Raw genomic sequence first — 12,145 nt, 5'->3', positions numbered from 1 at the left:
AACTTCTAGGGACATGTAGGGATATTCTTTCAAAAGTAAAGGATATGTTGTTGCATCTGGCCCTCCCACAACTAAAAAGGAAGCACAATGCCTGCTGGGCCTCTTTGGAGGTAACATATCTGTCATTTGGTGTGTTACTTTGGCCTTTTTATCAAGTGACTTGGAAAGCTGATAGTTTTGAGCATGGCCCAGAATAAGGGAAGGCTTTTCTGCAACAGGTTCAGCCGTGCAAGCTCCTCTTCCACTTGGGCCAGATAATCCAGCTGGTCCAACGGTACTTGAAGTATCAGTGGCATATAGAGATGCTGTTTGGAGTCTTTGGCAGGCCCATATTGGTGAATCACAGCCCACACCCTGAGGATTTTGTAACAAAGCCCTGCTATCCTCTGCAGGTAACTACTCTCTTTTTTGAGGAACAGTTTTTGGTTTGTTACTGGGCCTTAGTAGAGGCTGAATATTTAACCATGGGCCACCAAGTCACCATGCGACTGAGCTACCCGTTGATGGGGTGTTGTCTGACCCACAGAGCCATAACATTGGATGTGCATAGCAGCACTCCATCATTAAATGGAAGTGGTACATATGAGATCAGTCCTAAGTAAGTGGCATGAGGAAGTAGCCCAAATGCTCATGGTCTGTACTCCTGTCGTATTACCATCCCTCTCCAAGTCTGCACTTATGGCCTCATGGGGAATTCCTCATGATCAGTTGACTGAGGAAGAGAAAACTGATGCCTGGTTTACAGACGATTCTGTGTGATATGCAGGCACCACTCGACAGTAGACAGGGGCAGCACTACAACCCCTTTACAGCACCTCCCTGAAGGATGGTGGTGAAAGAAAATTCTCCCAACGGGCAGAACTTTGAGCAGTGCACCTGTTTGTTCACTTTGCTTAGAAGGCAAAATGGCCAGATATGCAATTGTGTGCTGATTTATGGGCTGTGGCCAATGGTTGGGCTGTATGGTCAGGAACTTGGAAGGAACATGATTGGAAAAATGGAGACAAGAAGGTATGGGGAAGAGTTATGTGGATAGACCTCCCTGAATGGGCCAAAGAAGTAAAGATATTTGTGTTTCATGTGAATGCTTACCAAGGGGCGACTTCAGCAGTGGAGGATTTTAGCAATCAAGTAGACAGGATGATGTGTTCTGTGGAAACCAGTTATCCTATTTCCCCAGCAACTCCCGTCATTGCCCAATGGGCTCATGAACAAAGTGGCCATGGTGGCAGGGATGGAAATTATGCATGGGCTCAACAACATGGACTTCCACTCACCTAGGCCGACTTGGCTACAGCCACTGCTGAGTGCCCAATCTGCCAGCAGCAGAGACCAACACAGAGTCCCCAATATGGCACTATTCCTCGAGGTGATCAGCCAGCAACCTGGTGGCAGGTTGATTACATTGGACTGCTTCCATAATGGAAAGGTTAAGACTTTGTTCTTACTGGAATAGGCACTTACTCTGGATACAGATTTGCCTTCCCTGCACCCAGTGCTTCTGCCAAAACTACCATCTGTGGAATTACAGAATACTTTATCCACAGTTATATTATCCCACACAGCATCGCCCCAGATCAAGAGACTTGCTTCACAGTAAATGAAGTGCAGAAATGGGCTCAGGCTCATGGAATTCACTGGTCTTACCATGTTCCCCATCATACTGAAGCAGCTGGCTTGATAGAACGATGGAATAGCCCTCTAAAGACGCAATTACAATGCCAGCTTTGTGGCAGTACGTTGCAAGTTTGGGGCAAGGTTCTGCAGAAGGCTGTATATATTCTAAGTTAGCTCCAATATAGAGTGTTGTTTCTCCCGTAGCCAGCGCTCATGGCTCCAGGAATCGAGGGGTGGAGATAGAAATGACACCACTCACTATTACCCCTAGTGACCCACTCACAAAATTTTTGGTTCCTGTCCCTGAGACCCTATGCTCTGTGGGTCTAGAGGTCTTAGTTCCAAATAGAGGAATGCTCCCACCTGGAGACACATCACTAATTCTATTGAACTGGAAGCTAATAATGCCACTTTACTACTTCGGGCTCCTCATGCCTCTCTATCAACAGGCAAAGAAGGGAGTTACCGCATGGGCTGGTGTGATTGATCCTGACTACCAAAGGGAAATCTGATTGATATTACATAATGGATATAAAGAAGAGTATGTCTGAAATACAGGAGATCCCTTATGGCATCTCTTAATAATACCATGCCCTGTGATTAAAGTCGATGAAAAACTACAGCAACCCAATTCCAACGTAACTACTAATAACCCAGACCCTTCGGGAATGAAGGTTTGGGTCACCCCACCAAAGAGCCACAACCAGCTGAAGTGCTTGCTGAGGGTAAAGGGAATATGGAACGGGTGGTGGAAGAAGGTAGTTCTAAATACTGGTTACGACTACATGACCAATTGCAGAAATGAAGACTGTAATTGTTATGATTATTTCTTCCTTGTATGTGTGCACCAAATATTTTTGTTTTCTTCACTTATAAAATATAAGATGTGTCCACATATATTGGATACCGGCCACACCTCCAAGGAAAAGCCCTTTCAATTGGTTGTCTCCTCACAGCAGATCTCATCATGGAAGTGATTACATTATACCAGATCTCATCGTCAGATGATTACATCATTACATAGCTGCCAAACTACACTATAACTGTCAAATCACTGAGAATTGTGGCCCAGCCAAATTGACACACAACCTTAACTGACAAACGTAAACAGGGCTAGTGCATTTTCAGTTGTGTGTATGTTAGTTGTATCATGTTAGGTTCATATATGACTTTATAACTGTATTTAGAGATTATGTGTGGTTAAAGGAGGTGCGTACTGGTGCCAAGTTGCTAAGGGGTGGACAGTGATGGTTAAGGTTGTGTGTCAACTTGATTGGGTCCGATTCTCAGTGATATGGCAGTTATGATGTAGTTTGGCAGTTACGTAATGATGTAATCGCCTCTATAGTGAGATCTGCTAGGAGCAGCCAATCTACTAAAAGGGAGTTTCCTTGGGGTATGGCCTAAATCCAACATATATGGACTTTCTGGCAAAGCTCACTTGCTTTTGCTCTCCTCTGAATCCTGCATTCTGCTCGCATCATCTGAACTCTGGCTCTTGGCACTTGAGCCAGCAGCCTGCCATCTGACCTGCGGATCTTGAGTTCATCAGCCCCCGCAACTACGAGTCAGGAGAAGCTTCCACCCTGATCCATGAACCTGGAACTTTAAAGTCTCTACAACTTCATGAGCCATTTTCTCTATATAAATCCCTCTCTATACCTATCTACCTACCCATCTCTCTCTCTCTCTACATATATATATATGCATCATATGCATGCGAAAGCTGGACAATGAATAAGGAAGACCAAAGAATTGACGCCTTTGAATTGTGGTGTTGGTAAAGACTATCGAATATACCATGGACTGCCAAAAGAACAAACAAATCTGTCTTGGAAGAAGTACAAGAAGAATGCTCCTTAGAAGCAAGGATGATGAGACTATGTCTTATATACTTTGGATATGTTGTCAGGAAGGATCAGTCCCTGGAGAAGGACTTCATGCTTGTAAAGTACAGGGTCAGTGAAAAAGAGGAAGACCCTCAATGAGATGGATTGACACAGTGGCTGCAACAATGGGCTCAAGCATAACAATGATTGTGAGCATGGCACAGGACAGTGTTTCATTTTGTGGTATATAGGGTTGCTATGAGTTGGGACCTACTTGATGGCACCTAACAACAACATATATACACACATACACACTTCCCTGGTATTGCTTCTCTAGATAACCCTGCCTAAGATAGATGAGTAATGCAAATTGCAAGATAACTTCCCAAGAGAGATGCTGAGGATGAAGAGCTCCTCAAATGTGCTGTACCCGTGGCCAGCACACACCTGTTTTAGCACTGATGGGCTGTCTACATGTCTGTTTCATCTGTTAGTATACAAGTCACTTGAGGGCAGGTATTGGGATCCAATTCACCACTGTATTACAGCATCTTGCATACCCTTGCCATCAAGTTGATTCCAACTCATAGCAACACTATAGGACAGAGTAGAGCTGCCCTCATAGAGTTTCCAAGGAATGGCTGGTGGATTCAAACTGCTGACCTTTGGTTAGCAGCTGAACTCTTAACCACTGAGCCACCAGGGCACCTTGCATAATGCCTGTCATATAGTATACAGTTAATAAATGTCTGTACAATAAATGGGAGGGAAGGAACTAGAAATGTTAGTTCTGTAAATTATAAATCTAAATTGACATTCCCAAAGCAACATTTGGGGTACTTGTTTCCAAAAGTAGGCATGTGTTACATGAGTCCTAAACCAGTTGCCATCAAGCTGACTGAATTCATGGTGACCCCATGTGTGTCAGGGTAGAAGCGTGCTTTTGGAAGTAAATCACCAGGCCTTTCTTCCAACATGCCTCTGAGTGGACTTGAACCTCCAACCTTTCAGTTAGCAGCTGAATGCATTAACCATTTGCACCACCAAGGGACTCCATGAGAACCCTGTTGTTGTTGTTAGGTGCTGTCGAGTTGGTTCTGATTCATAACAACCCCGTGTACAATACAGTGAAACAGTCCTGCGTCATCCTCACAATTATTGCTGTGTTTGAGCCCATTGTTGCAGCCACTGTGTCAAACCATCTTGTTGAGGATCTTCCTCTTTTTTACCGACTGTGTACGTTTTGTGTACGTTACCAAGGGACTGGTCCCTCCTAATAGCCTGTTCAAAGTATGTGAGACGAAGTCTTGCTATCCTTGCTTCCAAGGAGCATTCTGGCTATACTTCTTCCAGGACAGATTTGTTCATTCTCCTGGCAGTCCATGGTGTATTCAATATTCTTCACCAACACACCAAAACTAATGCATCAATTCTCCAGTCTTCCTTATTTATTGTCCTGCTTTCACATGCATATGAGGCAATTGAAAAAACCATGGCTTGGGTCAGGCACACTTTAGTTCTCAAAGTGACATCTTTGCTTTTTAATGCTTTAAAGAGGTCTTTTGCTGCGTATTTGTCCAATGCAATACGTCATTTGATTTCTTAACTGCAGCTGCTTCCATGGGCATTGATCCAAGTAAAATGAAATCCTTGACAACTTTTGAATATTTTCTCCGTTTGTCATGATGTTGCTTATTGGTCCCATTGTGAAGATTTTTGCTTTCTTTATGTTGAGGTGTAATCTATACTGAAGGCTGTAGTCTTTGACCTTCATCAGTAAGTGCTTCAAGTCTTGTTTGCTTTCAGCGAGCAGGTTGTGTCATCTGCATATCGGAGGTTTTTAATGAGTGTTCCTCCAATTCTGATGCCACCTTCTTCTTCACATAGTCCAGCTTCTCGGATTATTTGTTCAGTATACAGATTGAATAAGTATGGTGAGAGGATACAACCGCGATGCGCATCTTTCCTGATTTTAAATCATTCAGTATTCCCTCATTCTGTCTGAACCACTGCCTCTTGGTTTACGTACAGGTTCTGCATGAGCACAATTAAGTGTTCTGGAATTCCCACTCTTTGCAATGTTATCCATAATTTGTTATGATCCACATAGCTGGTTGTCTTTTCATAGTCAATAAAACACGGGTAAACATCCTTCTGGTATTTTCTGCCTTCAGCCAAGATCCACCTAACATCAGCAATTATATCCCTTATTCTGCTTCTCTTCTGAATCCGGCTCAAATTCTGGCAGTTCCCTGTTGACATGCTGCCGCAACCGTTTTTGAATGATCTTCAGCAAAATTTTACTTGTGTGTGACATTAATAATATTGTTCAATAATTTCTTTGTTCTGTTAGACCACCTTTCTCTGGAATGGACACAAATACGGATTTCTTCCAGTCAGTTGGCCAGGTAGCTGTCTTTCAAATTTCTTGGCATAGACAAGTGAGCGCTCCAGCATTGCATCCATGTTGAAACATCTTGTCTTAGTCATCTAGCGCTGCTATAACAGAGATGCCACAAGTGGATGGCTTTAACAAAGAGAAGTTTATTTTCTCACAGTAAAGGAGCCTAAAAGTCCAAATTCAGGGTGTCAGCTCCAGGGGAAGGCTTTCTCTCTCTGTCGGCTCTGGAGGAAGGTCTTTCTTGTCAATCTTCCTCTGGACTGGGAGCTTCTCCGTACAAGAACCTTGGGTCTAAAGGATGCACTCTGCTCCCAGTGCTCCTTTCTTGGTGGTATGAGGTCCCTCATCTCTCTGCTTGCTTCTATCTTTATATCTCAGGAGATTGCCTCAAGACACAATTCAATCCTGTAGGTTGAGTCCTGCCTCACTAACGCAACTGCCACCCATCCTCCCTCATTAAGAGACAGGATTCGTAACATTTAGGAAAATCACACAATACCGAGCATCACGGCCCAGCCCAACTGATACAGACATTTTTGCGTGGACATAATTCAATCCATGACACATCTTAATTGGTATTCTATCAATTCCTGGAGCCTTGTTGTTTTTTTTTTTTTTAGCCAATGCCTTCAGTGCAGCTTGGACTTCTTCCTTCAGTACCGTTGGTTCTTGATCATATACTGCCTCCTGAAATGGTTGATCGTAGACCAGTTCTTTTTGGTACAGTGACTCTGTGTATTCTTCCATCTTTTGACGCTTCCTTGCTGTTCAATATTTTGCCCATAGACTCCTTCAATATTGCAACTTGAGGCTTGAATTTTTCTTCAGTTCCTTTAGCTTGAGAAATGTCAAGTGTGTTCTTCCCTTTTGATTTTTTAACTCCAGATCTTTGCACGTCTCTTTATAATACTTTATTTTATCCTCTTGAGCCACCCTTTGAAATCTTCTGTTCAGCTCTTTTACTTCATGGTTTCTTCCATTCACTTTAGCTACTCTACATTCAAGATCAAGTTTCAGTCTCTTCTGACATTCATTTTGTTCCTTCTTTTCTGTCTTTTTAACGAACTTTTGCTTTCTTCAGGAGTTCTGGCGGCACAGCGGTTAAATGTTAATGGCTGCTAATCAAAAGGTTGGCAGTTCAAATCCACCAGCCACTCCTTGAAAAACAAATGAGGCAGTTCTACTCTGTCCAATAGTGTTGCTATGAGTGGGAATCGACTCGATGGCAATGGGTTTGGTTTTGCTTTCTTTATGTATGATGTCCTTAACGATATCCCACAACTCATCTGGTCTTCAATTATTAGTGTTCAGTGCATCAAATCTATTATTATTCTTTTCTGTGCTTTAGATGAAGGTTTATGAGCAAATTGTTTCATATTAAACAATTAATACACATATTGTTTTGTAACATTGGTTGCCAACCCCATGACATGTTAATACTCTCCCCTTCTCAACCTTGGGCTCCCCATTTCCGTTCATCCAGCTTTCCTGTCCCCTCCTGCCTTCTTGTACTTGCGCCTGGGCTGGTATGCACATTTAGTCTTGTATACATGGTTGAGCTACATGTATTATCGTTTGTTTTATGGGCCTGTCTAATCTTTGGCTGAAGGGTGAACCTCAGGAGTGACTTCAGTGCTGAGTTAAAAAGGTGTCCAAGGGTTAAATCTTTTCTTGAGATGGTCTTTAAATTCAAGTGGGATATATTCAAGATTGTACTTTGGCTATCATGGACTTGTTTTAATTTTCTTTGACTTTTAGTTGAACTTGTATATGAGCAATTGATGGTCTGTTCTGCAGTTAGCTCCTGGCCTTGCTCTGACTGATACTGAGCTTCTCTATTGTCTCTTTCCACAGATGTAGTCAATTTGATTCTTGTGTATTCCCTCTGGGAAGGTTCATGCGTATAGTCACCATTTATATTGTTGAAAAAAATCTATTTCCAATGAATAGGTAATTGGTCTTGCACAGTTCTGTCATGCAATCTCTGGCATCATTTCTATCATGAAGGCCATGTTTTCCAACTACCAATCCTTCTTTGTTTCCAATTTTGTTTCCAGTAATTATCAATGCATCTTGATTGCATATTTGATCAATTTTAGATTGCAGAAGTTGGTAAAAATCTTCATTTACTTCATCTTTGGCATTAGTGGTTGGTGCATAAATGTGAATAATAGTCATATTAACAGGTCTTCCTTATAGGCATATGGAGGTTATCCTATCACTGACTGTGTTGTACTCCATGATAGATCTTGAAATGTTCTTTTTGACAATGAATGTGATGCCATTCCTCTCCAGTTTGTCATTACCAGTATATTTTTAGACCATATGATTTCTGATTTGAATGGCCAATACCGGTCCATTTCAGCTCACTGATGCCTAGGATATCTATCTTCAAGCATTTCATTTCATTTTTGACAACTTCCAATTTTTCTAGATTCGTACTTTATATATTCCATGTTCAGGTTATTAATGGTTGTTTCAGCTCTTTCTTCTCATTTTGAGTTGTGCCACATCAGCAAATGAAGGTCTCAAAAGCTTGACTCCATCCACGTCATTAAGGTCAACTCTACTTGGAGGAGGTAGCTCTTCTCTGGCGGTATTTCGAGTGCCTTCCGACCTGAGGGGTTCATCTTTTGGCACTATATCAGTGTTCTGCTGCGATTCATAAGGTTTTCACGGATCAATTTTTTAGAAGTCGATTGCCATGTCCTTCCTCCTAGTCTGCCTTAGTCTGGAAGTTCTGCCGAAATTTCTGCATCGTGGGTGACCCTGCTGGTATTTGAACTACTGATGGCATAGCTTCCAGCATCACAGCAACAGGCAAGCCACCACAGTACAACAAACTGACAAAATGAGTGGTGGATGAGAAACTTAGGGTAGGTTATTTTTAATCAAGACTGACCATCCAAGAAGTGAGGTCTCTGTGGCTAGAGGAGCCTAAAGAAAGGAGGGAAAACCCACAGAAATTAGCTGGTCCAGGCCAGGCTGGGGGTCACAACCTCTTCAGAGTAACGCTCTAATTTCTGAGCCCTGGCTTGAGTGGACGGAGTGCACCGATACCAGGTGAGCAACTACCTACTGTGTCCAGATACTTGGTTTTCATATTTATTTAGTAAAACATCTCATTTCTCATTTACAGCTGCCTGATGAGGTATGTTTTAGGAATGAAGAAGCTTAAGTTCAAGGACATTAGATAACTCTCCCAAGGTCATATAGCTGACACGCACGATAAGGATTCTGCGTTTCTGGCGGTTCTGAAGTCCATGTTTCTTCTACAGTACTACAAGTGCAAGGTAACGGACAAGGACCAGCCTTGGGGAGTGGTATCCTCAGTCAGCCTGGTGGGGCAGTCCATGGGTACTGGGTTCCGGGGTGCCTTCTGGCGTCCACTCCAACAATGGAGTAGGCCGCGGTAGGAGCCAGCAAAGCTATAGGGTCCAACCTCCCCAGAGCCTTCATTACTGCATCTCGAACAGGGCGCTCTGAGGTGCTCCAGCTGACTTTTTTCTGAAGAGACAAATGCCCGGTTGCTGGTAGGGGAGGGGTCGATCCAGCCACCGCCCAAACCTCTGGGGACCAGCGCAACCCCCAAGCCAGCCCCGCTCGGGCCCCTTAGCCACCCTCCTTCCTGGGCAGCCGGCCAAGCCCTCCGTGGGGCGCGAGGAGGGGGCGGGGCCGCGCCCGTCCGCGGACTACAACTCCCACAATGCGCCGGCCGCCCGGGAAGGAGGGCGCCTGCAGGTGCCTGCGGCCTCGGCGCCTGCGCCCGGAAGTGCCCGCGGGCCGACATGGAGCTGGCGGGGCTGGGCGGTGAGTACCGCGCGGGCCCGCTCCCGCCCCGCCCCGCCCGGGATCGCTGTGCCCTCAGCGGCTCGGGGGCGGGAAGATGGGAGGTGGATGGAGGAGCCGGGGGTGGGAGGGTGAGGTGTCGCCTTCCCCGGGCCGGGTCTGGGGTCGGCCGCGGCGTAGGCTCGGAGAGGCTCCCGGGGACGCGCGGAGTCGGCCCGCCGCGGGCTGGGGTGGGCGTGGGTCGGGGGGGCCGAGGAGGGTGGCGGGTGGCAAACCCCGGAGGCTGCCGCTTGCTTGGGGGCGGAGCTTGACGTTTGATGTGGGGGAGTTTAGGAAGCTGTTGGGGTTTGGCTGAATGGCAACGGGGGGCGCATAGAGGCCTTTCCGCCCCCTTGAAGAAACTTTAGCGACGGAGGAGTAGATAAGCTGTGGGGTGAAGTAGAGGGTGGAGTAGATAAGCTGTGGGGTGAAGCTTGGTGGGCCTTGACTTTAGGGGAGGAGTTCCTTAGAAGACCGGGGTCCTTACCTTGGGATGGGGTTTGAGTGAATTAGGGACCTGGCTAAAGAGATTTAGAACTCAGGTTACCTGAAGTTAGGACTTTCGATTTGGTGGTGGAGCGGGACACCTTGAAAAACACCTTGGGGAGTTTGTGGCGACCGGGAGTCCAAACAGTCTGTTCCGCGGGATGTGGCTTGGGTACAGGGGGCAGAGGAGTAAGGGCTATGGGAGAGCTGGAGTGCGTTCAGAGGGCTCTTGGCCAGAGAGCCAGCCTCTCATGGATTCTTTGTGCCTCTCCAGCTCGGTAGCGCAGCGGGCAAGGTGGGTGCCATGGCCCTGATTGAAGGGGTGGGTGACGAGGTGACCATCCTTTTTGCGGTGCTTGCCTGCCTCCTGGTGCTGGCCCTTGCCTGGGTCTCAACACACACTGCCGAGAGGGCCGACCCACTGCCCCAGCCGTCAGGGACCCCAACTTCAGCACAGCCGAGCAAAGCCGTGGTAGCTACCGATAGCATCAGGGGGGCGGCCCCCGGAGCTGAGGCGCCCAGCCTGAGACACAGAGGTCCAGCTGCACAGCCAGAGCCGGGCACAGGCATCCCAGGAACACCGCCACCACCAGACTCCCCACAGGAGCCCCTTGTGCTTCGGCTGAAATTCCTCAATGATTCAGAGCAGGTGGCCAGGGCATGGCCCCAGGACACCATCGGCTCCTTGAAAAGGTAAGCTGGGCCACAGCGGGGTGATGATCTGAGCAAAATGCTAAAGAATGTGGTGGGAGTGGTCACAGACCCGGGTGGGCCACCAGAGACATCCCCCTTACCTTAAAATGAAGGAACCAAGGTCCATAAGTTACATGCTGGTCCAGTCCTTGTCCCCTGGTAGCAGACCGCCCCCACTGAGGCTAGATCTGGTGGTGGGGTGTGGGGCAGAGAGGGGGGCAGGGTTTTGTTCTAGGTCAGGGACCAGGATTGGCTGAGGCCTGCTCTCTTACCCAGGGCCCTCTCTCCTCAGGACCCACTTTCCTGGCCGGGAACAGCAGGTTCGACTCATTTACCAAGGGCAACTTCTAGGAGACGATTCCCAGACCCTGGGCAGCCTTCACCTCCCTCCCAGCTGTGTTCTCCACTGCCACGTGTCCACACGGGCCGGTCCCCCACATCCCCCCTGCCCACCAGGATCAGAGCCAGGCCCCTCCGGGCTGGAAATAGGCAGCCTGCTGCTGCCCCTGCTGCTTCTGCTGCTGCTACTGCTCTGGTACTGCCAGATCCAGTACCGGCCCTTCTTTCCGCTGACCGCCACACTGGGCCTAGCCGGCTTCACTCTGCTTCTCAGTCTCCTGGCCTTTGCCATGTATCGCCCATAGTCCCTCCACGGGCAGTGGGCAGCACTGCCAACCCCTCTGGACCTTGCTTCCCACGACGGAGTGGGAGCTGCTGTCTGCCCAGGCCTGCTTCTCCGGCCTGCCTCTTCCCTCTGTCCTGGAGCACAGACCCTCGCCGCCGAGGACTCCGGGGGCCAGCAGAGGCCCTTCCCTGTGACCTCCATGGCACCGAGCCCCCTCCTGGAGCTGCTGGCCCTCAGCTCCCACTGACAGTGGACTCCTCGGGGTCAGGCAGCTGCTGTCGCTGCCTAGGCCCTGGACAGAGTCGGGCAACCCCACTGGGCCCATCTTAGTGCTCTGCTCTGGAAGAGGAGGACCTAGTCACCTCCAGTCCCTGATACTCCTTCGTCTGACCTGGGGACTCAGGGACTGCGACGCTTGTGGAGGGGAGCGGGAGCAGCAGATGGTGGTTTTCTGGAACACGTGCAGATTAAAAAGCTGAAGTTTTCACTCTTGCTGTGCCTGGGTGTGTGGGGCCCATGGCTGTGGGGCTGTGGGGCTGTGGGTCAGGGACCCCTGGCCTACTGGGAGGAAAGGGAGTGAAGGACATGCAGTGGGCCCCGGCACAGCTCCACTTCTTCAAGCCGACAGGTGTCTCTCCTCTGCCCTGCCCTTCTCTGCCCCTTTTG

General features: G+C 47.7%; 1 protein-coding gene across 1 annotated transcript; it reads left to right on the top strand.

Annotated features, from left to right (window-relative positions):
* The first annotated feature begins 9,572 nt into the window (after positions 1–9,572).
* On the top strand, positions 9,573–11,967 carry TMUB1 (transmembrane and ubiquitin like domain containing 1). Its single transcript, XM_064275044.1, has 3 exons — positions 9,573–9,657; positions 10,436–10,854; positions 11,147–11,967. The coding sequence occupies exons 2-3, from the start codon at positions 10,466–10,468 to the stop codon at positions 11,496–11,498; spliced, it is 741 nt and encodes a 246-aa protein (XP_064131114.1). The 5' UTR covers positions 9,573–9,657; positions 10,436–10,465; the 3' UTR covers positions 11,499–11,967.
* The last annotated feature ends 178 nt before the right edge of the window (positions 11,968–12,145 follow it).

The sequence above is a fragment of the Loxodonta africana genome, chromosome 22 (assembly GCF_030014295.1).
Source record: "Loxodonta africana isolate mLoxAfr1 chromosome 22, mLoxAfr1.hap2, whole genome shotgun sequence".
Classification (NCBI taxonomy): domain Eukaryota; kingdom Metazoa; phylum Chordata; class Mammalia; order Proboscidea; family Elephantidae; genus Loxodonta; species Loxodonta africana.
The sequence above is the reverse complement of the archived record's forward strand: the minus strand, read 5'-3'. Positions and strand labels throughout refer to the sequence as shown.

Coding starts and splice junctions, on each gene's coding strand:
- TMUB1 (XM_064275044.1), top strand. CDS start 10,466: ATGGCCCTGATTGAAGGGGTGGGTGACGAGGTGACCATCCTTTTTGCG. Junction 10,855..11,146: donor ACCATCGGCTCCTTGAAAAG/GTAAGCTGGGCC, acceptor CTCTCTCCTCAG/GACCCACTTTCCTGGCCGGG.